This window comes from Aptenodytes forsteri, unplaced genomic scaffold, assembly GCF_000699145.1.
Source record: "Aptenodytes forsteri isolate BGI_AS27 unplaced genomic scaffold, ASM69914v1 Scaffold415, whole genome shotgun sequence".
Classification (NCBI taxonomy): domain Eukaryota; kingdom Metazoa; phylum Chordata; class Aves; order Sphenisciformes; family Spheniscidae; genus Aptenodytes; species Aptenodytes forsteri.
In genome coordinates, this window is record NW_008794745.1 from 959,859 (window position 1) to 982,553 (window position 22,695).

The following is a 22,695-nucleotide window of genomic DNA, read 5'->3' on the forward strand; positions in this document are numbered from 1 at the left end:
AAAGGAAAGAAAATAGTGCAGGATGGGGTGGTGGGGGGGGGGGGGGGGGGGGGGGGTGGGGGGAGAAAAAAAGAAAAAAAAAAAGAAAAAAGAAAAAAAGAAAAAAGAAAAAATAAAGAAAAAAGGAAAAAAGAAGAAAAAAAAAAAGCGCTATCTGAAGAGCCCAAAAGAATAAAAAAAGAAAAAAAAAAGCTATCTAAAGAGCCCATTTGTTCTAACGTACTTCCAGAAGAAAGTACACATTTCTAGAAAACTATGCTTTTATTTTAACTGTTGGCCTCTAACACGATATACGTACCATAGGTTCCCCGTCCTGCCATCTTATGGAATTGCTGCCAGGTGAGTGGTCCCTGCACGTGCTGGATGTTCTCCCAGGTCCTTCCTGTTCGCTTCTTCTGGATAGCATCCTGGAGAAAGGGCTGCAGCGACAGCAGCATGCGCACCACATCCTGGGAGGAGAGCATGCTGATATCCAAAACTGCAAACGACAAAGGAGCATCAATCATTTTCAGTGAGGAACAGGAAGAATTATTTTGAGGTGGCAACATTTTCTGGTTTGTTGTTCCTTCACGTTGCTCTTCGCAATGCCCATTACGTTTGTACAGCTCTAATTAGCTTAATGGCATTTAATGTGGTACTTTATGAAAACATTACTGAAATAAAGCTATCATCATAGTCCCTTTCACATACCTTTCAATGTTAGTGTTGTCCCATTCAGTTCATAAGAAGTCAGAGCATCTTCAGCATATGAACAGGTAATATTTGATTATAAAATCACTTTTTTTTTTCCCTTGGTGACACTTTCATACAGAGCAGTTCTTTTCTGCTGATTGCTTATACCCTTTTCCAAACAAAAGGGGCCATAATTCTGCCCTCCCCTCAATACTTCAATTTGTTTTTCATCTCTGCTTCAGATTTGTGAACTTCCACAGATTCTTACACAATTTAGACCACAAAGTCTAAGGACAACTGGATTATTGGTACTTTATATGTAATTTATAAAGCTTTCATAAATCTACTTTATTTCTAGAATATTTTTATGCATATCATTTCCCATATAAAGATTAAGTGGCTCACGATTGGCAAGTTTCAAACAAATTTACAGAGGTCACAAAAGAATTCAAAGAAAAAAAAAAAATCTCTTCTGACCCATACCATTGCTGTGAGGCCAAGAATGTACAGTGGCACTTCTTACTAGGGCTTCATCCACTTTTCCACCAGTGGGGTTGTCCACATACTGCCTGCCTTGCTCAAGGGCATTGAAGCATTCTATCCAGGAGTCGTTACTGTCTGCCTGCAGTCTGTCGTAACTCCAGTTCATACATGGGAGCGTCTGACGATTATTGGAGGACATATAATCCAAGCAGCTCAGAGATGTGAAAGGCTGTGTGTGCTGATTCTGGAGGAGGAGGAGGAGGCTCATTGGAGGTTGATGGGTCCTTCTAGCTCCCTCTCCCATCTGAGAGATCAAGTTGCTTTGACATATCATCAGTCGTCTTTCTGCAGCTTGGCCAATGTCTGAGGTCTTGCCAAAAATATCCAGCTCATCCTCAATGAAGAGCCCAGAGTTGTAACCTAATTTGCGGTTCATAATAGCGCTAAAGCCACAGGTGCAACGGTACTGATCCTCATTAGATGAATCTGGGATGTATAATCCAACATCTGCACCTTTAATATTCATATTGCAGGCGCATATACAACAACTATCAAAGTTACGGTCTTTGAAAATGTTCAACACAGAGTCTGAAAGAATTAAGGTGACGTACAGGCTGTGGGCTTCTGGGATTGGCTGGACAGTGGCTGGCTCCACAGAATTAAGCGGTCGTGTTGTAGAAGGGGTAGAAGCAGGTGAACCTTGATCTGTACTGTCATATTTTACAGATCCTTGACCGCTCGCAGTACCCCCACCTCTAGGAGTCCTTGGGGTCCTGGGAGTGCGTGGGGTAGGGACAGAGAAGCGGGGAGTTGCTGGTGACGGCAGAACTCCTGCTCCACTGTTGCTGGCTGGAGCAGTACTATTTAGCGTCACTGGTGTATTCATCTGAGGAGTGTTCATCTGAAGATAGTCTTGGTCGGCCAAACTCCCAACACTAGGCACATTGCTGCAAGAAATATATGAAAAAACAGAGTCAAATGCCATCACAAACTGGTTGGTTGTGAAGACTGATTTTGTCAAAACTTATTTTTAAATGCAAGGAGATGGTGAAAACCGAAAGGATTCATTGTAACTGCAGTAAAGAAAGAACACCCTCAGACATTCTGCTCATAAGCTTTTACTCATGTCTCTCAACTAAAATTTTAATGCTCATCATGAACACCGTTGTTTCTTATCAGCATAATAAAAAATTATCATCTCAGGCACTTAGCCCTCTTAAAGATTATTCCCATGGCCTAAAACTCAAATGCTCTTGAGAAGAATCTCTAGGTAAATTACCAAGTTAAGATTTTAGGATATTTGTAGCTCTTTTAGGGAAAAGAGAAAGAATTGCAGTTGTTGTTTTAAACACAATTATCTGTAAAGAGATATACATCAGTGAAAATGAAGAAAATATTTCAGAGGCATAGAAATCTTCCTTTATTTTAGAAATTATCACTTTAAATAGCTGTTGGAAGTCATGCACGTGGCACTCATATACGATATTGCCTCATGGTGGTATGCAACCGATAACAGTATCTGAGATACTATAAATAAATGCAAATACTCATTTAGGATTACACACTCTACAGCCCAATATGACACGTTCCATTACAAACTCTTAGTCCAGTAAAGCTAAGAATCATATTTTTGGGCCATCTCCTGTCACGACTGGTTTTTACTGCTCTGTTTTTGCCATTTTCTGCCAAATTTAAGTGACCAAAGAACAGTTTGTACATTCCCGTGAGATCTATCTTCTCTCTGGAATGACTCATTATATCAAGAAACAGGTAATATAGGGCCAATCAAAAGAGTAAGATCTTTACTTAACTTTTCTCCTTCCAAGTTGCTACTAAGCTGCTCACTTTTCTTGAAATGTGTTCATTAAGTATTAGGGCAAGGAAAAAGTGTAAGAACTCAATGAGTCTCTTGATAAAGGAAGGGAAACAGGTTTTTTTCATGTTTGTCTGTTCTTACTGTGTATTTTGTGTTATTTAAAAGGAGTACTGTTTTAATGCTCACATATCATTAGTGACTTGAAAAGGAAAATAATGAAGACCTTATTCCTTAGAATCATTTTATTACCTTGAACTGATGTATGTCCAACTCAAAGCAAGAGAGGAAAAAAAAATGAACAAAGGTTTGAAGGAGTTCTGAGTCTGAAGCATACTGAATGCCTCAGACTAATAAGAAAAGGTGACCTAGAAACCTTGATTGGCAATCACCACTCTGTTGGAAGCCTGCAGTAATAATCTTCACTCTAATTGGATTATATTGGAAATGAAAGGGTTTTTTTCCCAACAAATACCTGAAATTAATAACCAGCTCAGGCCTGATGAATCAGTTACTATTATGAAAAAACCTGAGAATTAAATTGCTCCCTAGGCACTATCAAGGGTTTACAATTTCTTTTTTGCAATTCTTTTGCGAACACTGAAGGATCCTTTGGAGCTGGAAAAGGACTGATTTAAAGGATTTACAGACTGATTTAAAGATACAGCCTACTTCCTCTAGAAATGAATGCAGTGCAGCAGGAGACCTTTGTACTATTATGATGCCTTTTAAGAGGTTTTATGAATTTAATGGTGCAAATTCTTGATAGCTTTCAAAATCTCCAGCAATGAATTTCTTCCATAAACATTGCTAATTTCTGAGAACTGAGTAAGGAATACAAGCTTTTAAATTTAATAGCAGTCTTTGCTTATCGGTCACAGCACTCATACTCAAGAGAGACTTGGCATCTTTTCTATTAGTATTTAGAAAGGGGAGGATAGCACATACATCCGATCAGCATCTGTCTGATTAGCAGCTCCGTATGTGACCCATTCAGGTTAAATCACAAGAACTCAGAAGAGCTAACATGAGAACATGGAGAAGAGAGCTGTCACAGGCCTACTCAAAATTTGAAGTGCCCTCAGAAGGCAAACTGGTATCATCAGGACCAGGTATCATCAGACTGAAGCTCAAACTGAACATGCAAGTACAAACAAGAGGGGCGCCTAACTGTAGGCTAGAGAGTTGGACACTGAAACGGGAGGACAGAGACGTGAGAGGTTAAGGGCATTCATTTTATTCCCTAACACTTCTGTTTTATGTTGAATTACAATATTTTCCTGTATCAGAAATTGCAATTAATTCAAGTACCACATGTTCCTGTTCTTCTAAAAGCACTAAGAGTGTAGTGGACACATACTGTAACACCACCAATTTCCAAAAGCTGTTTTTAATTCAAATGTTCCTACTATTGGAACTTTTGATCTGAGACAATGACAAAGTGGAAAGGTTTAAAATATATTTGCAGGATATTTTATGGTTCTGGTGCATAGTAAAGCGCTGTTAATACATACAAAATTTTAATTAACGAGCCATTTTAGGTATGGGTGTGACAAACTAATTTCCTACAAGACTGTACTTACTTGTAGCCATCTCTAATGAAAGTGGCTGCAGGCGGCAAAGGAAGTTGCTCAATTTTAGGAGGAACAGCCCAAGAAGGCCTGAAAATGCAGGCATCTGGTATCTTCAGAGGTAGGAGGCACTGACTTGGCAGTATCTTCAGTGGAGCAAATACGGAGGAGCCCATGAAAGGTTGAAATGATGGAACTTTGTGCACATATGAAAAATCCTGCAATATCCAAGTGACATTGTTTACAATACGGTAAGGTTGCTCTTTATATTTAGATTTTTTTTTTTTTTAATTAAAACCTATCCTACTGTTTGAACCTTTACAACTGCATTTTTTCCAAAGTTAACTATATTTATTCATTCTATAAAACATTCAAGAGCAGTTCCTTCAAGGAAACTCAGCTGAGGCTCCTTGTTACACTGAGATGCTCTACGACTTTAACGTCAGTAGATTGCACAATTAGATTAGACTCATTTAAGACAAGCTATGTCTGAAAAGTGAGTAGTGTACTATGAAATTTTCATACTACCTAACTTTAAGCACCTAATTTAGGCACTTAAAAGGTTGATCTTTGCGAGACTTCTATACTGACAATGGAGAGAGAGACTGAGTCACAGTGTGAAGAAACCTTTGGTGCCTTAAGTCAGCCTCTCCGAATAACCCCCATGTTGGGGATTAATGCAATCCAAGTAATAACAGTGGACACCTCATACATTCCAAATATTAAATATAAATATAGTATTAAATATAAATATATAAACAAGCTGGTAAACATAATATTAAATATAAATGAAGTCCAGTCAAACCGGACTTTCATTGGCTGGCATGTTTGTTGGCAGAGAATGATGACAAGAACTTCAGCCAGTTTCTAGACCTATTCCAAGTTTCTTTCAGAAGAAAAAAGCTAGTCCTTTCAAGGCACTACTGCAAAGTAAAAATCATTATTAAAATAGTAACAGTAGTCTCTCTCAGAATTTCAGTATTTAACATCTCATTAGATCTTTGCATTTTTTCCCTTGCACTTTGTAAAGCATTGAGAGATGAGAAATGTGTGGATTACTATCTTCAGCTGCTGAATACTCAGCGCAAGAAATCTACTTACATGTTCTCAAAATGATTAGCAATGGGTTTAGGTGCTTGTTTCCCCCACTGGTGTGTATGAGCAGGTGTGACACACTTAGAAGCAAGTAAACTGTGCTGTTGGAAATGTTATCAGGCAGAATTAAAATATGTAGTTTAATACTCCTAAAATGGTTGTGAGGGAGATTAAAATATCTTCAGTATCAGTAATGCCCTAAAATCTCTGCCCACTCAAAAACTTTCAGCCTAACAAATTCCAATACAGAATTTCTGTCCAGGCCCAAATTATCCTAGTCTTAAGCAAATAGTTTACTGCACAAACAGAAGAAAAAAACCAGCAAGGTCCGTGGTGGCAAGGCAAAGTCTTCCAAACCTTATAAAAAACTTATTTCAAACATCTATAATGGTATAAAAATTGGTAGATACACAAACTATAGAAGGCAAATGGACAGCTATACTTCAGCAAAGCCTCTAAGAAGATGCCTTTTCTCATCATGCCTTCAAGTTATGAAGTTAGGATAGAAGGAAGAAGAGATCTTGCAATAACAAAGCAGACTTGCTATGCATGCCTAGCTTTCCAGGTGGGTAACTGTCTTCACAAGGGGCACACTGATAAGTAACTCCCTTACACTTTTGCAAAGTTTCTCCTTCTCAACAGAATTGTTTGTAAAAGCTCTCTACCAGCTCAGCCCCTTCACAGGTGTCAGCTTAATTTGCAGCCCTGTGAGCTGGTAACTCCTGGGTCTGACTAGACACATTTTATCATAGCATGGAGACATAATCCCTGAATGCAACAAGCTGTCTTACTTCCTCCCAGGGACAGGGACTTCCTCCTGTCCCAGGGACAAAACCGAATGCTCTTATGGAGAAAGTCACGCTGTGGCTTGCCTGTGCTTTATTTGCAGTCTGCCTAAAGTACACTATTACTGCCATGCAGGAAAATTTACTAGTTCATAGCTGACTAAATCATTTATACTAAGATAAATTTATATATCAGTATTCTGATATTGATATATAGCCACTTCTTGTCCATGCAACTGCAAGTGCTGTATCTTTCTGTGTATAGCTCTCTCAGCAATGCAGATGCTTAAAAATAAGCCTTCAGTTAATTCCAACATTCACAGGAGCACAAAATGACAGGGAAGGAGGTGGTGTTGGGGAGAGAAATGGCTGCTGAAATAGAAGGAACAGGCTGTGGCAGATTAGGGACAGGGTGGGCCTGAAGGAGAAGAATTAGGCTATAAAATCAAGGGTTGGGGACTACCAGGAAGACAGAGTTATAGTGTGTATCTCCCTTTTTATTACCTGCGTACAAATGAGCTTGCTGCAGAACAAGGTGATGTGTATTTCTACACGGAAATGTGCATTTTAAATAAAAAAACCCCTCAGGCTATATGCATGGAAATATGATAAAATAACTTCTGACAAAAGTGACAAAAATTGGCCCAAAAAGTTAAGTAATGCGGAATACACACAAGCAGGCAGAATGATTTTATCCTACCTCTTAACCTGTGCTAAAGATGAACAATGAAATACAAATCAATGTACGCTAGGTGCTCATGTTAAGTCCTTTTATGTGATGCTATGGAAAAATGGATACATCTTGATATGTGAAGTTGGGGAGGTGAGTACTAGTACCCAGCAGCAGAGTCCCCACTTAAAAATAGTTCTTTACTCAGATACACTATAGGACTCAATATAGGAGTAACTATGTGACATTACCTGACCTGTGTTATACAGAAAGTCAGATAAGAATGGTCCCATCTGGCCTTAAAACTTGTGAAGTAACATCAGCTGAAGAAGAAACAGAGCAAGTTCAACCCCTGGGCTTTCTCAGAGATTTTCAACCCTAACCAAAAAAGGCAACATTTCAGAGAGAAAAAGGCAGCCTTTCTACATGCATGATTTTATCCTAGCTGCATCCCCAGAGACTGGCAGCAAGGAGTGGCCATACATAAAAGGTGCTACAGAAAAATCATCTGAAGAAATAAATCATTTAACAGCTACTTAGTCACAAGCATGATGTTTTTTTCATATACGTACATTCTTTCTGTTAGGCATAGGGCTGGTTTCACATACAATATTGTTTGTTTCCTGAGAACACCCAAAAACATTACAAACATAAAATTATGAGAAGAAAAATACCTATAGTTAAAATCAGGGAAACAATTAAAAAGCTCTTTTACTAGAGAAGAATTTTTTTTCCAACTAAAGACTGATACGTACTTTATATGGATCCAGTTCACTTTTGTTAAAGTAGTCTGCTACACATGCTACAATACACGTGACTTGTTTATAAAAATCAAAACATACACTGATGAGATTATAAAAATACCGCATCTTTGGCATGTTACCTTAATTTCTTCGGGTTTAGGGCTACCTAATCCATCGTCCACCTCCATTTTAAACTCAGCAAGCTGTGTTGGAACCATGTTGACCATAGGACTTTCCATCATTCCCAAGGTAGTCACAGTCTCAGAACTTATTCCATCTTTATAACTCATTACCGGGGAGAAGGCAGGGTGTTGTTCTAAAGAAGGTGGTGTTGGGAACATCCTTTGGAGATCTGCCACAGCTAAATATGATGAAATAATGCACTGTTAATCATTAAAATAAGAATTCTCAAGGAAATCCAATAAAACAGAAAAGACTGACAATACTAGCTCTTATTTCATCAGTTAAAACCTAGCAAAGATACTACAGACTTACTAGAGTTCTGACACCAGTATAAATCTAGACAAAAAGTTGACTCCTAGGGATAAATTCCAAAAATTCCTAGGGATACTTTGCAAGCTTATTGTTCAGCAGAAACAACAAACTGGTAGATACACAGATTCTATGTACAATTTTAACAGCAACAAAAAAATATTTCATAACAGAAGAGATTAATTGACATTAACGCAAAGTTCACCCCAGCAACTGTTACTAAAGAGATACAGAGTAGTTTCTTCCCTTTTTTAGAGCTGATTTCGAGCCCTAAAACGGGAGGCTTTTGGAATTAGCGTGCACTTCGCTGCATTTTTCCACTGACATACAGTCATTGTAGTCTCATTTGGTCCATAGCGACATAATGCCTGAAGATAAGACAGGCTACTGTTGCTAACAAACACAGGCAATTTTGCTTAAGAATCAGACTGCCAGGCATCCAAAAGTGACAAGTGTCAGAGGAAGCCACAAAATTATAATTTTGCATCACAAGACATTAAGCCAGGAAAATCCCTAAATTACTTCTCAGTAAATGAACGTAATGTAATCATCCATCGTGTATTTTTCTTCTTTAAGCAAAACAAACAAAAAACCCTTACAGAAATGCTTTATAAAGTGCAATGCAATCAAACAAAAATTAGAATAGTCTAGTATTTTCTCCCCAGCTACATTCTTTTTCCTTCCAGCTACCAGCTTCCATATTTATTTTGCTTAATACTCAGAATATATGCTATCTTCTCCTGACTTGAATTAGGACAGATATTCTCTGGACATAACCATCACTCTGGTGAATTCACTTTTAAAATACTCAAATTAGAGAAGGGTGAATTCCCATAGGTGTCTCTTCTTAAATACTTTTTCTGACAGACTAAATGCCCAATTCCATTTCCATTCCTAATCATACATCCAACCCAAGTTGATAGGACACAAGGACATACTTGTATCCAATAACTTTTGCAGACTAAAGATTATGGAAAATTCATAAATAAATACAGATGGATTTCTGACTGGGAAACACTGTGTTGTGGAAATCCAAACTGGTGAAACATAGTACTACTCTCAAAAACTAATTGAAAAAGACAGAAATAAGTGATGGAATTAAAATTATATAGAGAGTATACAAATACATACACTAACAGTACGTTTTTGTAGGACGCTACAACCTCAAGATGTGTCTCCACTCTGCCTTGACAGAGCCACAACCTGAATTTCAGGTTTTTTGTGCACAGAGATGAGCCAGCCAGTCTATTTAATTCTTTAGACAAAGTGAAACAACTCAAATAGGTGAAGTCCTCTCAAAACGGAGTTCTGTCGGTAATAATAGTCAAAGCTGAACCCAAAGTCTTTCACAACCTGGAGCAGTAGAGTAAAGAATGGGCTATGAATTATTCCCACTCAGTTCCTCCCCCCCTCCTTTCTCAGTCTTTGAATTTCGAAGACCTTAGTCTTGTCCTGATATAGGAGAAATTAATGTTGAAAACAGGTTCAGTAGAATGGAAAAAAACTATCTTCCACCCAATGCTAGTATGAAATACAATCTTCAGGATGCCAGCTGGATTAGCTACTGCCTCTGTTTTTCAACAAAGAGAAGTGTGCTTCAGAAATTGAAGAAAGGGGGACAGGAAGGAAGATTAAAATGAAATGTGGTCAGTAGGACTTTATTATGATGTACAAGGCATTTCAGTTCCCTGCAGATACTGTTATGCCTTGACAGCTGGTGTCAAGGGGACAGCTACAAAACAGAAGTGGAGTGTATCTATTTAACTTATTTCATACAGCTCTATAGTATATCATTTTCTCATAGTCAAGCTCGCTCCAGTTAGCAAAATTCTGCAGTGCAGATTCATAAAAAAGTTTAATTACAAAAATTACAGGCTAACTATCATTATTCATTTTCATGTATGTCATGCTTGAAAAAGCTTTGCATATTTTAAAAAGCTATGGATCAACTAAACCTGTCAAAATCCAATCTCTGTATACTTCAGACTTCTACATTTGAGTAAATCAGCACAGCTTTTATGGGTCCATAAAACTCTGACTCATCTCATTCAGACTGTTTTTTTTCTTCTCCTCAATTTGTTCTCATTACCAGCTAAAGGTAATGAGAAGGCATTAAAGAATGATTTGCAGAGAGATTTGATTCCTGCTTATAGAGGCCACAAAAATCAAACATTCTTCCTGCTCACCACTAAGTAATTTGTAATTCATAATTTGATTGGTTAGTGTTATACCAAAAATTCTCACCTTCCTCCTCTCACACATACATATACACATACATATACACATTTCTCTTTCATCTCAAGAGAAATGCCACCTATATAATCATAGAATAATTTAGGTTGGAAAAGACCTTTAAGATCATCGAGTCCAACTGTTAACCTGGCACTGCCAAGTCCACCACCAAACCATGTCCCTAAGCGCCACGTCTACAGGTCTTTTAAATACCTCCACGGATGGTGACTCAACCACTTCCCTGGGCAGCCTGTTCCAATGCTTGACAACCCTTTCAGTGAAGAAATTTTTCCTCATGTCCAATCTAAACCTCCCCTGGCACAACTTGAGGCCATTTCCTCTTGTCCTACCGTTTGTTACTTACGAGAAGAGACTGACACCCACCTCGCTACAACCTCCTTTCAGGTGCAAGAAATGCAAGAAAGCCCATCTATCTCAGGGATTAAAATTTATCATTTCCAATAGCTGTTGGCAAAGTCCTTACAAAAAAGCCTTACCTTTTTCATCTGTTTCATACATTTTCAGCATACTAAATTTGATTTCTAAGTTTTCTGCACTCCTATAGCCTTCCCTGTACATGTGTCGTGCCTGTACAAGCATCACTTCTACCATAACCAGCTGTAAAAAGTCTACAATATGTCTTCAAGTAGAACCTAGTCCTTCGATTTTAATCATGCACTTCCACATCTAGATTAAACCCTGAAGGTGATTTTAGTCTGAATTTGTCGAATGCTGAATGCAATCTTCTTCCAAGACAGGTCGCACCATAATGGCCAATTGGTAAGTCACAGCTTTAAATTCTTCGAATTCTTTAAAAAGAAGAACGATTTGTACTTTACTTTAGAGGGATATGGTAATGGCGTAAATGACTAACTGAGATTAGATACTGACTTGAGAATAGAGGAGATGGCTTCTAAATGAAGATTTGTAAAAATCCCTCCCATACTTCCAATCTAAGACAATAATGTCAAAAGAAAAGCATCTCAAATCTCAGCAGGCACATTAAAAAAATGTATGTCTACATTACCATCCACTGTTTTCATTAAAATCTGCTTATCCTCTTTTCATATTGGCATCTGGTAATTACAGAACAAAATATGCACACTACCTCTCAGTCCTGAAAAAGTGACATTATAAGCCTCCTACATAAAGACAGTATGGTAGCTATAAGGAGATTTTAACGGTCAACAAAGTGGTAATCAGTTGCGGCTACTTACTTGGTGGGTAAGGTACTGCTGTTCTACCATCCTTCCCTACAGGGCGTTCCTCAGACCCTACTGCGGGCATTTTTGATGACCGAAGAGCTGGTGATACAGCCTGAAAGCAGAATAATCACATACCATATTAAAAAATATACAAAACATTAGAATTCATAAGCTATTAAAAATTCTGAAAACTCTCTGAATGAGATTTCACAAGAAAGAAAAAAGTGTACTTTTCTACTCTCCCATCCGCTCCCCCCCAAGGAGTCTGGATTTCTTTTTCCTCTCTTTCAACACCAAAACAAAACAAAACGAAGTCTCTGAAATATTTGCTTGTCTATACACCACCACCCCCAATATATAGATACATACATATAAGCATATGTATCTATATACACACAAATTATATAGAAAATGCTATCACAAACACTGAGCTTGAAATTAATGTGACTATTCTACTTGCTTCCATATTTGGACCACTCTAAGATAATAATGAGAATTCGACACTGAGAGCAAGAATGCCATAAACAGATTACCACAGGGGACAGCCCAACACATGCAAGTTTTAAGACAGGAAGAACATTAGGTCTGTCCAGGCCAACTTCACAGAAAAAGGTAATTTTTTATTTTGACAGAACAGTCCTCTAGTAGATTTGCATATTAACTGCGACATCTTAAGTGCAGTTTGTGTGGAACTACAGAACAGGGGGAAGTGTAATAATTACACCAAATAAATTGGTGTACTTGAAAAGTACTGCCACGAACCAGACACTAGACTTTTAAACACTATTATCTACTATCAGGCAGTTTAGGATCACCTTCTGTATCATTATGGCTATATTAGATGAAGCTTAAAAACAGTAATTATCCAAATCTTTGCCTTTCCATGTGTCTTGATTTTTTTTCCCGGTAATTGATGTAAATCTGCTTTTCCTTTTGTATTTTCTAATATTCAGCAACTATTCCTCTTTGCACTGAAATAAACTGCTTGTAGGAATAGAAAGAAACATGCTTCAGAGAATTACTGAAATTCAGTAAGGTTGAATTTATTTTTCTTTGGGCAGCTTCTCAGACAAGGTAAAAGAACAAATCACCAGTTAATGAAACTAGGATCTTTTCCATAACTCTCAAACGAACACAAAATACTGACAAAAGCTAAGGACACGAAACTAGATGTAATGCATTTATAAAGCTTTACCTATGGAAGCATTCTTATAGCCTGTCTATGCAATGACTGAGTCAGCGAGTGTTGTATACAGGTTCCCCTCATGACTGAAAAACTGCCAGACAACACAAGCTTTGATGTTACCTAAGTCATGTCCTAATATTCCTGAATTATACAGAGTGATGATTTCTCTCTTTGATGGATCTCCTGAAAGGATACCTCTCTTTGCTACCAATTCTTCCTAATTAAAATCCAAGCCTGCCTACCTGGAAACTCTCTCTCCTATCTATTAGGGATAATTGCTCCCCACTAGGATTCCATCCTCCTCCTCCTTTTTTTGGCCAAGGTTTAAGGCTACAGAACACTCAGTCCTACAAAGACTTACACCAAGCTCATCTTCATCTGAATTATCAAAGATATTATCTAGATCATGAAGAGATGGAGCCAGATCCGTCACCTGCGTGAGGCTACCAGAGCCTACTCGGCCTGCAGCATTGTCTTGCCGGGTATCTATCAAAAAGAAAGGGAAAAACACATGAAAAATGGAAGCAAAGTTAAGAAACACAAAATCGCCTTTTTTCAACTTTACTTCTCACTCTAAACAGGGAACAAGCAAGAGTCACTGAGCCCCCTTTTCTAAGATGTAGCCTAGAAATAGCCTTGCAGACAAGTTTTAAGCAAGCACCGAAGGTCAATCAGGAAAGAGTGCTCAACTTTAATATTCCGAAAAAGAAAAATAAATCATGTTATTTAATCATGTATATAAGCAGAATCAAGTTTTTTCCATCTCAGGAGCTGTCTATAGCTCTCACGTTACAGTAAAATGTTCAGTATGTGATTTTTCCTTTCAGATTTTATTGTGTAGCTTTGAGTATTTTTGCTTTACAGAGTGAATTAAAGACCTTTTACTCACCAGTCTTAGGAGCAGAACTGAAAATAGACATGGCATCTTTTCCATCAGGAACCGGTGTAGAATGACCCGTTGTGGGGATTTCCTTGGTACCAATTCCATCTTCTGACTACACAAAAAACCCAAGAGTTTTTAATGGGTATTAATTTAAGCTATGTAAGAACAACTGTTTTCCTATGTCAAGCCAAACTCAGGGCTCTGGATTAAATGCCTTGAGAAGCAAAAAAAAATTTACGGAGGGAAAAGAACACAGTTGTTTGCTGTTTATCTACGTATCAGGAAAAACATGAAGTAACATTCTGTATGATTTACAAAGGATTCCAAATACACCAGTTAACTTTGATAGCCAGTAGAGATAATTAGCCACCTCAATTTCTCCAGAAAACACATCATCTTGAATTTTAAGCATGGTGGCTACTGCACAAGAACAAATGAGTGAGTAGCCAGACAACAAAACAGCTCCATTATGGATAAGATACATAAGAAGTATGATGCATACAGGACAGGTGATGGCCAAAGAATGGTGATCAAATTGTTTTCTTTCACATGTGGAAAAACACCTCTAAGGAAATGTTCAAACCCATATAGTGTCCGTGCCACAAATACTTTCAGCGGAAGGCTACACTAATTTTGCCCAAGGGAAGAAAAATGAACTTGGGCTGGAGATCTCTGAGCTTTGCAGTGAGGCGATACGTCAAGCTGAAGCAAGCAAGAAAAGAAAAAGCCCAGCAAATTCTTTCATGTCTACAAGTGAATATAAGGCTCAAAATATTTTATTTCTTAGCTTAAATCTGGAACCTGCTGCTGGTCAAGCTGAATACATATAAACAGGAAGTATTCCTTGCAACAGCAGTGTTTTCATATACAAACAGGTTCAGAGGGATGCCAGCAAATACCAGTTCAAAAATACCATAGTGAAATGAAGTTTTTTCCTGTGAGCCGGTGCAGGAAAGAAATACATAATCTCTCTGATTTTGATCTGTGGAACAGGCTTGGGTCTTCCAGAGAGCTGCAGAGCAAATACTGTGCTACAGTACTGTAAGTCCAATATGAACGTTAATGATAAAGATGCCGGATTTACATGTTACCTTGTTCTTTTTCAAAGGATCTTTCTCAGCCCCAAGTTTGCATTTTTTATTGCCAGTGAAGCTGTACTTTATATCACCATCTTCAAAAGTGTAAGGATCACTAGCATCTCCCAAGCCTTCTCCAGGTTGTTGTATTAGAGGCAAGGGGTCAAGATAGTTCAGCGTCTGCACTGGTTTCTGCTCTTCCAAAATTTTAAACCGTTTATTAGGTTGTGCTAAGAGCCTGAAAGTAAAAATAAACAAGCAAACAAAGCCATCATGAAACAAAACAAATATACCTTTTACAGCCAAGAAAAAGAACAGGTCTTAAGATCTGTAGCTCTCACACACAAATACAGCCCATATCTCACTCCATCCTCCTTGATCTAGCAGAAATGTTTTTTCCTCAAATAAAGGATGCATTTGCCTACGTTTAGTATTAAACATCTTACTGTATTAAGACATACTTTGGGACAATGAAAAAAAGAATTAATCTTGTCACTATATAAATCAAAAAACTTTGAAGTACACATAACCTTTTCAGCCTAGCAAACTCCATTGTAATTACCAAAATCAATGTTGTCATAAAGCAAAAATTCTTTCTCAATTAATTTTAGCTTATACATTTTCATTAACTACTCTCTTTGGTACATTTTTTCTATGCATTGTCAGAATGCAAAAATAATTTTTAGGCCGGCATAAAATTAATTCAAATTCTCATGCTAAAGTTAAAAATAAATAAATAAATATCTTTGCATAAAGAAAATCCATGTTTAAAAAAATAAAAAGAGACAGCTAAAAATTCCTTAAAATTTAGGTAGTTCATGTTCTTCACTGAGGAAGACACTGTATGTTAGCTGTAGTTTTTCTAAAGTAACATTTACAAGAGATTAGCATTTGCTCTTTTCTGGGTACAGACCAGAGAGACTGTTAGGGTTTTCAGTTTCAATCCTACAGAGACCGAAGTTAATAGTAAAGTTTCTATCAATTTCCAAGAACCAACAGTGGGTTTACGAAAAAGCAGTATTATTCCATAATATAGTATCAGCTACTACTTACAGAAAGCGTGATACAGTGCAATTTTCAACCCACACAATTGGAGAAACCACACTGAAGTGCCTCTACAGTGCCATAAACAGAATTTCACTGGAAGCCAAGCATTTATGTAGCTGGAAGGTTGCATAACTAAACACAGATTTTCTTTTTTCAAATGATCAAAAGACATAAGCTTAATAAAACTCTTACATTTGCTCAAATTACTGTGATACAGGTTACAAAAAGATTTATCAGTTCTTATAGCGCCCGAAAGAAAGCCAGATAAGAAAGAAATAAGGCATACTACAATAGCACTTTTCTATTTAAGTATTTAACATTATCTCCAGCATACATCATCTTTGATGTTACAGTGAAGCCTTCTACTTGTTTCAGTTTCAACTGAAAACCGAGTTTGGTCATGCTTATAATTTAATAAAACCACCACTCAGATCAATTTGCCCTCTTACCTTTTCAGTGCAGTGCTGTCCGAGTTTATTTCCATCTTGGCATCATATCTCTCACACGGAAGATCTGGCGGCCTGAACTCTGGATCATCGCTTGATGGGACACTATAGGTCCTCCACATATCTAGTGACTCATTGTTCTGAATTATCCCACAGTATAATGCTGTCTCACTGACCTCTGCCATCAGAGGTAACCTCTGTCCAACAAGGACTGTCCTATCATCTAAGCTGGGCAACGGCTGAAGCTCCAGCCCACTGCCGTAGAGTGCTGGGTTTACAGGTATGGAAGGTGGGTCCAGATTCTCTGCTTCCTGACCTCTTGGCTGGGGGCTAAGCGTGGGAGGCAGAGGGGAAGTAGGGGAATGGGGTGAATCCATAGGATTCATATTAATTTGCTTGCTTGGATTTCTAGCAGGTATAGATAGCGGCTTCTCGTATTTTCTGGAATTAGGGACTTCTAAGGAGGGCTCCATTCCTGCTAATCCCAGTTTCTGCCCTGATGTGTCCTGCTCCATGCATAGCTCTTCAGTCACAGAGGGCCGATGGTGAAATGGCATCATAGGCCTTTTTTGCAGTTTATCTCCTTTTTCCTGTCTCTCTGTTGTTTTGTGCTTTGAAGAGGCGGGAGGTGGCAATGATGAAGATGATGATGTTCCCACACTGAATCCTGGCTGATTTATCGTTGGGGGACGGCTGGAGCCAGCAGCACAACGCTGTTTGAAAACCTTGTGCCTGAAAGCAGAGGCAGAAACAAGTCACTGCATGGTTTATACGGTTATCTGATCTAATGGGAAAAAATAAACCAACCCAAAGGACAGTACTGAGAAATCTTATGTCTATTTCTGACCCTTTAACAGATTCTGGAATGGTCACGTGACCCAGACCAGGTCGTTCAAGCCAACTCGGCTGCAGTTTCTCTGACCTATAAAATGGAAAATGACAGTATCCAGAAAACAGCATTCAAAAGAAAGATTTAATGTTTATAAAAGCTTAGTACTGCTCAGATGGAAAGTAATATAACAAAAAAAATCCAAGCTACTATTGTTTTCATTACCCTAAAGAAAGACAGATAGCCTTTCAAATAAAATGACTGCTGTGGAACCACACCACTACTCTCACACACTCTTGAGCATCTGTTACAAAAGATACAGATTGGAATCGTTTTAGTTATGTTCACAGACGCAGTACATGGCAGGATGCTTTCATGGCAGTTTCCTCCTCCATATCAGGTAAGGAAAAATAAGTACAACTCTAGTCCAAAAACAAACCAACCAAACCAAACAAACAAACAAAAAAAAAGCAACTACCAACTGATGAAGAAAGCGTGAATAGATATTTTAAAATATTCAAAACAAAAAAATGCAGTAAAATACAGACTTATTACTGGCTTCATATTTTAATATGGCTTTTTTCAATTTGTATCCAGTATCTCTGAGACTGGGAAGCACAGGACTGAATTTCAGTATTTCAGGTACTGCTAACCAGTATTTTCATCATATAGCTGATGGTCCCCAAGGATGTTACAACAGGCACATCTAACTGTCCATATTTTTATTGGCCTTTTTTGCTGTTTGGAGTTTTTTGTCTAGTTGTTTGTTTTTTTTAACCTAAGCACAAATTGAAAGACGTATTGTGCTTAATATTTATACCCGTTTAAAGTTAAATACCATTTCAAAGTAAATCATTCCTATTTTTGTTTCTAAACAACAATATCTAGGACAGCAACAAAACATTTCAAAACATATCATATGCTTCTTACTCACAAAGATAAACTACATTATTGCAAGTAAAGTGGACTACTAGATTACTAGATTGAAGAAAACCAATTCTGCTTTTATGACTTAGCTATGAAATAATCCAAGTTTTATAGTACACAGCGGCTGTCAAATGGTACAAATACAACTTCTTGTACTTGCTACATCTTTTTCCTGCAACCATCCATGTTGTGTGCTATTGTCCTGGCTTTCTTTGTGGGCTTTGCTGTTATCAGGACATGTTGCAAATTCTCTGCCACAGCAGATGGTCTTTAGTTGCAATCACCCATAATGTGGAGCTAATACCCTAGTAGCTGAAGATTTGCCTTAAGCATGTTCTTGTAACATTTCATTGACTTAATTCTCCATCATTCACCATATTTTAACTGACCGCAGAAAATTATTTTAGACAGTCTGCTGTTCAACACACAAATTTGGGTCTATAGAAGCCTGAATTTGATGCCGAGTACCAGACAACCCTTTAATACTCCATATTTAAGATCACATCTTGACATTTATACTCTCATTTATACAACACATAGAATGGGCACAGTAATGACTAAACCGATATCTATATGACAGTAGCTGTCCAGTTTCTGCAGCTACACAGAAAATTTTTATTGCCATTTGAAATCAGGTACTGCCTTCATTTTAAGGATAATGTTTTAATTTCCCAGTTGATGTGTTCACTAACCCCAGCATGATGTAGTTATCACTGGAGGTATTAAAAGACAGTGTGAAATTGCAAACGCAGCTGAACCTATCCATAGATTCAGGTTTCCATTATCCACTATTGATTCCTCACACTTTCCAGGTGAGGCTGGACCTCAGTTTTGCATAGGAAACACTTGGCATCCTGACAAAACATTTATCTGTTCCACGTTCTTGCGTATATACATACAAGCAACAAATAATCAGGGGTAAAGAGCAAGGCTGCAGAAGAGCAACATTTTCACTTCAGAGACAGCACAGAGTCTCCAGGTTGAACGCTCTGCCCTCTGTATGATGCACAATTCCTCTGCATCCCTTGATCTCTTCTTCTAAATACACAAAGAAGAACTGGCTTCATGAGAAGTCAAACACAAAAGGTACAAGGACACAAGCTTGCTTCATTCAATTTTGGACAATGGAAATTTCTAACCAACAACCCCCCAGAGACTGTGAGAACGCTACATTCCTAAATTTCTCTGTACAGCCAAATCTATACAGAAAGCTCTGCAGAGACTGCTGTGGCAGGTAACACGCTTAAGGATTTGGTTAGACAATATATTAATTTTACTATTATGAACAACAGCATTATTCTCGAGTTTGCCTCACTGTTAAAAGAAAAATAAAGAAGAAAAAAGAAAAACAGTTATGTCTCAACCAGACGAAAAGCAGAGAATCATTTCAGCCACATCCCTGGCTGTTGTGTTGACTATTGTTTTGGCAAAGACCCTTATTGCAGTTGGGGAGGGGCGGGGGGGACGAGACGGGGAGAGGAGGGGGATATATATATATATATAGCAAAGGGGTTAGCATAGCACGATCAGCATTTCTGTTTGATCATACGAATGGCATTTACATCTGTGCATACTTAAGGAATAACTTCCTTAGGTCATAAAAACATCTTTACCAATCTTATAAATAGATGGTGACCTTAGGAATTAAAAATTTCAGTAGAAGCCATTTCACAGGACTATTTCACTGGAAACTGTTTTTTCCCAGCCCTGTAACATCGCTCTGATAATTTTAAGAATGGCTGAGCAGAATTGGTGGTGCTGGTTTGCCCTTCCTGAATGAGTAGTACTGGAACTTTAAGCATTCATCAAAGATGACAGAAAATTTAATAAACTCTTAAAGTGTTTGTGGAAGTGAGCCGTGATTTCCTTTTGATCAGTTGACAGTGGATGACCATGCTGCAAAGGTTTAATATTCTCTTGGGTGTTTTTTGGTGTCCGATGAGTCATGGCAGATTGACTAGAGGTACATGGAGTAAAGTGTTTCTTAGGGATATTTTTCCTCTTCCTCCAAACAGGGACAGTAGCACCATCCCTCAATCAGGATGCTCTCAAACTTAGGCAGTTTCTCTCCCCCTTCATCATGAGTCTTACAACTCCAAACTTCAAAGCTCACATCTCTGAAAAGCCTGAAGATGAGTTCATTATGAACGAGAAATGTCTGAGTGATTCTAGCCCCCATTCTCTAGTCTAGGACTCTCAACTCAAGTTGACTACTGCAAGTGACAATGACACGAGATGCACATTAATCACCTGAATATGAGTGATGATCACAGTTTTGATATTAGAGTTTCCTCTTCTCTCAGCTAAAACATAACTCCCTTTTGTAAGTGTACCTCTGTGTCAATTAAACAGGGCTCTTCCAATATGATAAATGCTTACTCTCTTCAAAGCTCACCTGGAACAAGAACAACTGACTCTTTGGACTGGATCCACAAAATCCCAAGAAACAGTATTGTTAGGAACTTCCTCTTCCAAATTTGCAGTTGTAATTTGATTCCTCCTGAAGAAGATAAAATTATTTTAGTAGTTATCACCTTTTGTAAAACAAAATTTTAAAAATGCATATGCATAAATTCACATATGTTCCCCTCAAATAAATTACTTCCTTCTACTTCACCTTTGAAATAGAATTCTGTATTTAACAGTAGTTCCCTCTACTACTCCTTAAAACTTATAGTTTGATTTATGTGGGAGGATGGTACCAGCTCCGTATCAGATAGCTCGGTCTGGAGTTTAAGCACAAGAACCAAGGGGCAAGCAATTTAAACTGAATATGGAAATTCTTCTGACATATCCAATGAGGAAATTGCATGGAAAGAGTGAAAAATAAAGATTTCACGGCACACCATGCCATGAATATACTTTAAATCTCCAGTAATAAAGGCCTATGATACTAACAACAAGACTTTACCATATCCTTGTCGATTGGCGTTTTAGTCCAACACATGTAATACAATGCTTTACAAATATTACCCTTGGAGTTCTAAATATCAAATATATACTATTCTTCAGCCACCCAACTTTCAGTCTAGTAACTACAACTGGAGCTAGAAACTGCAATCAATAAATCTGAAAGCATCTAGCTGAAGGTACATATTATAGATTTGTAACCTCAAAGACTGTCACAATTAAGATACACAACTGCAAATACAATGCTAAGCGTCAGGAGTTTTCAGCTGAACACAGTAACAAATTTTCTTCGATAATGCTGTTCTGCATCATTAACTTTGACTAGTGGCAAAAGAATTCTGTGAGGAATAACATTATCTAAGGCAAAACTACTACAATTTTAAATATATTATGTGTTATTAACAAACAAAACCATCAGGACTACTGCCTTACTTGGACTGCGACCTGTTGAGAATGCATTCCTTCCAGACACGGTGAACCATATGACTGTGAAATTTTGGTGTAATCTTGCCTGATTTCTTTGGACTGTGTACACTGACTGTCCCCTCCTGTACAGCTGAATGGCTGATATTGCTCTGAGAGCATCCACTTTCTCCTGCAATATAAATTAAGCATTAATGTTACAGCTGTTCTTAATATTCACATTTGATACTTTTTCCTGAAAAGACTTTCCCCTCTTACAAAGCTGCTGACTACGCAGATGTTCACATTCACTACAAAATGCTTAAAGCTTCATTACGAAAGACTGACTAAACTACATTTCAAAGCAAGACTTGTCTTTGGGGTTACAAAGATGGCACTAGGTTATACCAGGTACATGTGCTATACAGTTGTGTGAGTACCATACCTCATGTGAGATAATATACTCTGCGGCTTAAATGGAGGTAAGTTTAGATGGCCCCCTACAGCCTTATATTGAATCGCTAAGAAACAGTGCAGATAGAGTTTTTTCCCCAATTATCCCAGAAGTTAAACTTGAATTGATATAGTCTTTGGTAAGTTGCTTTAAAGACTAAATTTATTATAATATGGATGGTTCTAAAAGCATCTATGAAGAAACCCAGTAATTTATGTAGACTATTTCAAAGCAAGAATCAGTTCTTTCTACTCAAGATAAAACCTCACTGAAGAAATGAATGGATTAGTGTGATGCTATTTCTTTATAATATGCTTGAATTGAAATATCAGAATCAAAACTTGCTTTGGTAAAATCTTACAGTTGAGATGTATACTACTACAGAAATTGTTCAACAGTTGATCATTAGTATATACTATTAACATAATATGTGAGGTTCTCAGTAATGCTGTATGATTATCAAAGAGATAACAAATGAAGTTATTACTTCAACATGTTAATAGCCTGAAAACTCTGATTTACGTTCTGCACTTCATTTCTTTCTGTCTGTGACGCAGAAACCTTACCAGCTATTGTATAAGCAGATGGTACTGTACTTTTTCTACTATGAAATATGTTTTTGTTTTAGATTAACTGAAATCTAACACAGTCATCTTTACAAACACGAACTACAACAGTAGAGGGAGCTTTAGGTTCATTTTGCCTGGCGACTGAGTAACACCACTCTGTGCTCTGGATGGAAAAGTAAGTAAGGATATGCCGCATTTTAACAAG

At 37.7% G+C, this 22,695-nt stretch overlaps 1 protein-coding gene across 1 annotated transcript in view; it reads right to left on the minus strand.

Annotated features, from left to right (window-relative positions):
• MED13L (mediator complex subunit 13 like) overlaps positions 1 to 22,695 on the minus strand; it is a 191,036-nt gene that overhangs the window by 28,701 nt on the left and 139,640 nt on the right. The window contains exons 7-17 of the mRNA XM_019470687.1: positions 21,498 to 21,660; positions 20,551 to 20,655; positions 16,403 to 17,131; positions 14,922 to 15,144; positions 13,837 to 13,942; positions 13,309 to 13,433; positions 11,774 to 11,873; positions 7,973 to 8,193; positions 4,552 to 4,757; positions 1,156 to 2,102; positions 299 to 478 (exon numbers count right to left, since the gene is read on the minus strand). Of these exons, the coding sequence (XP_019326232.1) occupies positions 299 to 478; positions 1,156 to 2,102; positions 4,552 to 4,757; positions 7,973 to 8,193; positions 11,774 to 11,873; positions 13,309 to 13,433; positions 13,837 to 13,942; positions 14,922 to 15,144; positions 16,403 to 17,131; positions 20,551 to 20,655; positions 21,498 to 21,660 (3,105 nt within the window). The remainder of the gene's footprint in view (positions 1 to 298; positions 479 to 1,155; positions 2,103 to 4,551; positions 4,758 to 7,972; positions 8,194 to 11,773; positions 11,874 to 13,308; positions 13,434 to 13,836; positions 13,943 to 14,921; positions 15,145 to 16,402; positions 17,132 to 20,550; positions 20,656 to 21,497; positions 21,661 to 22,695) is intronic.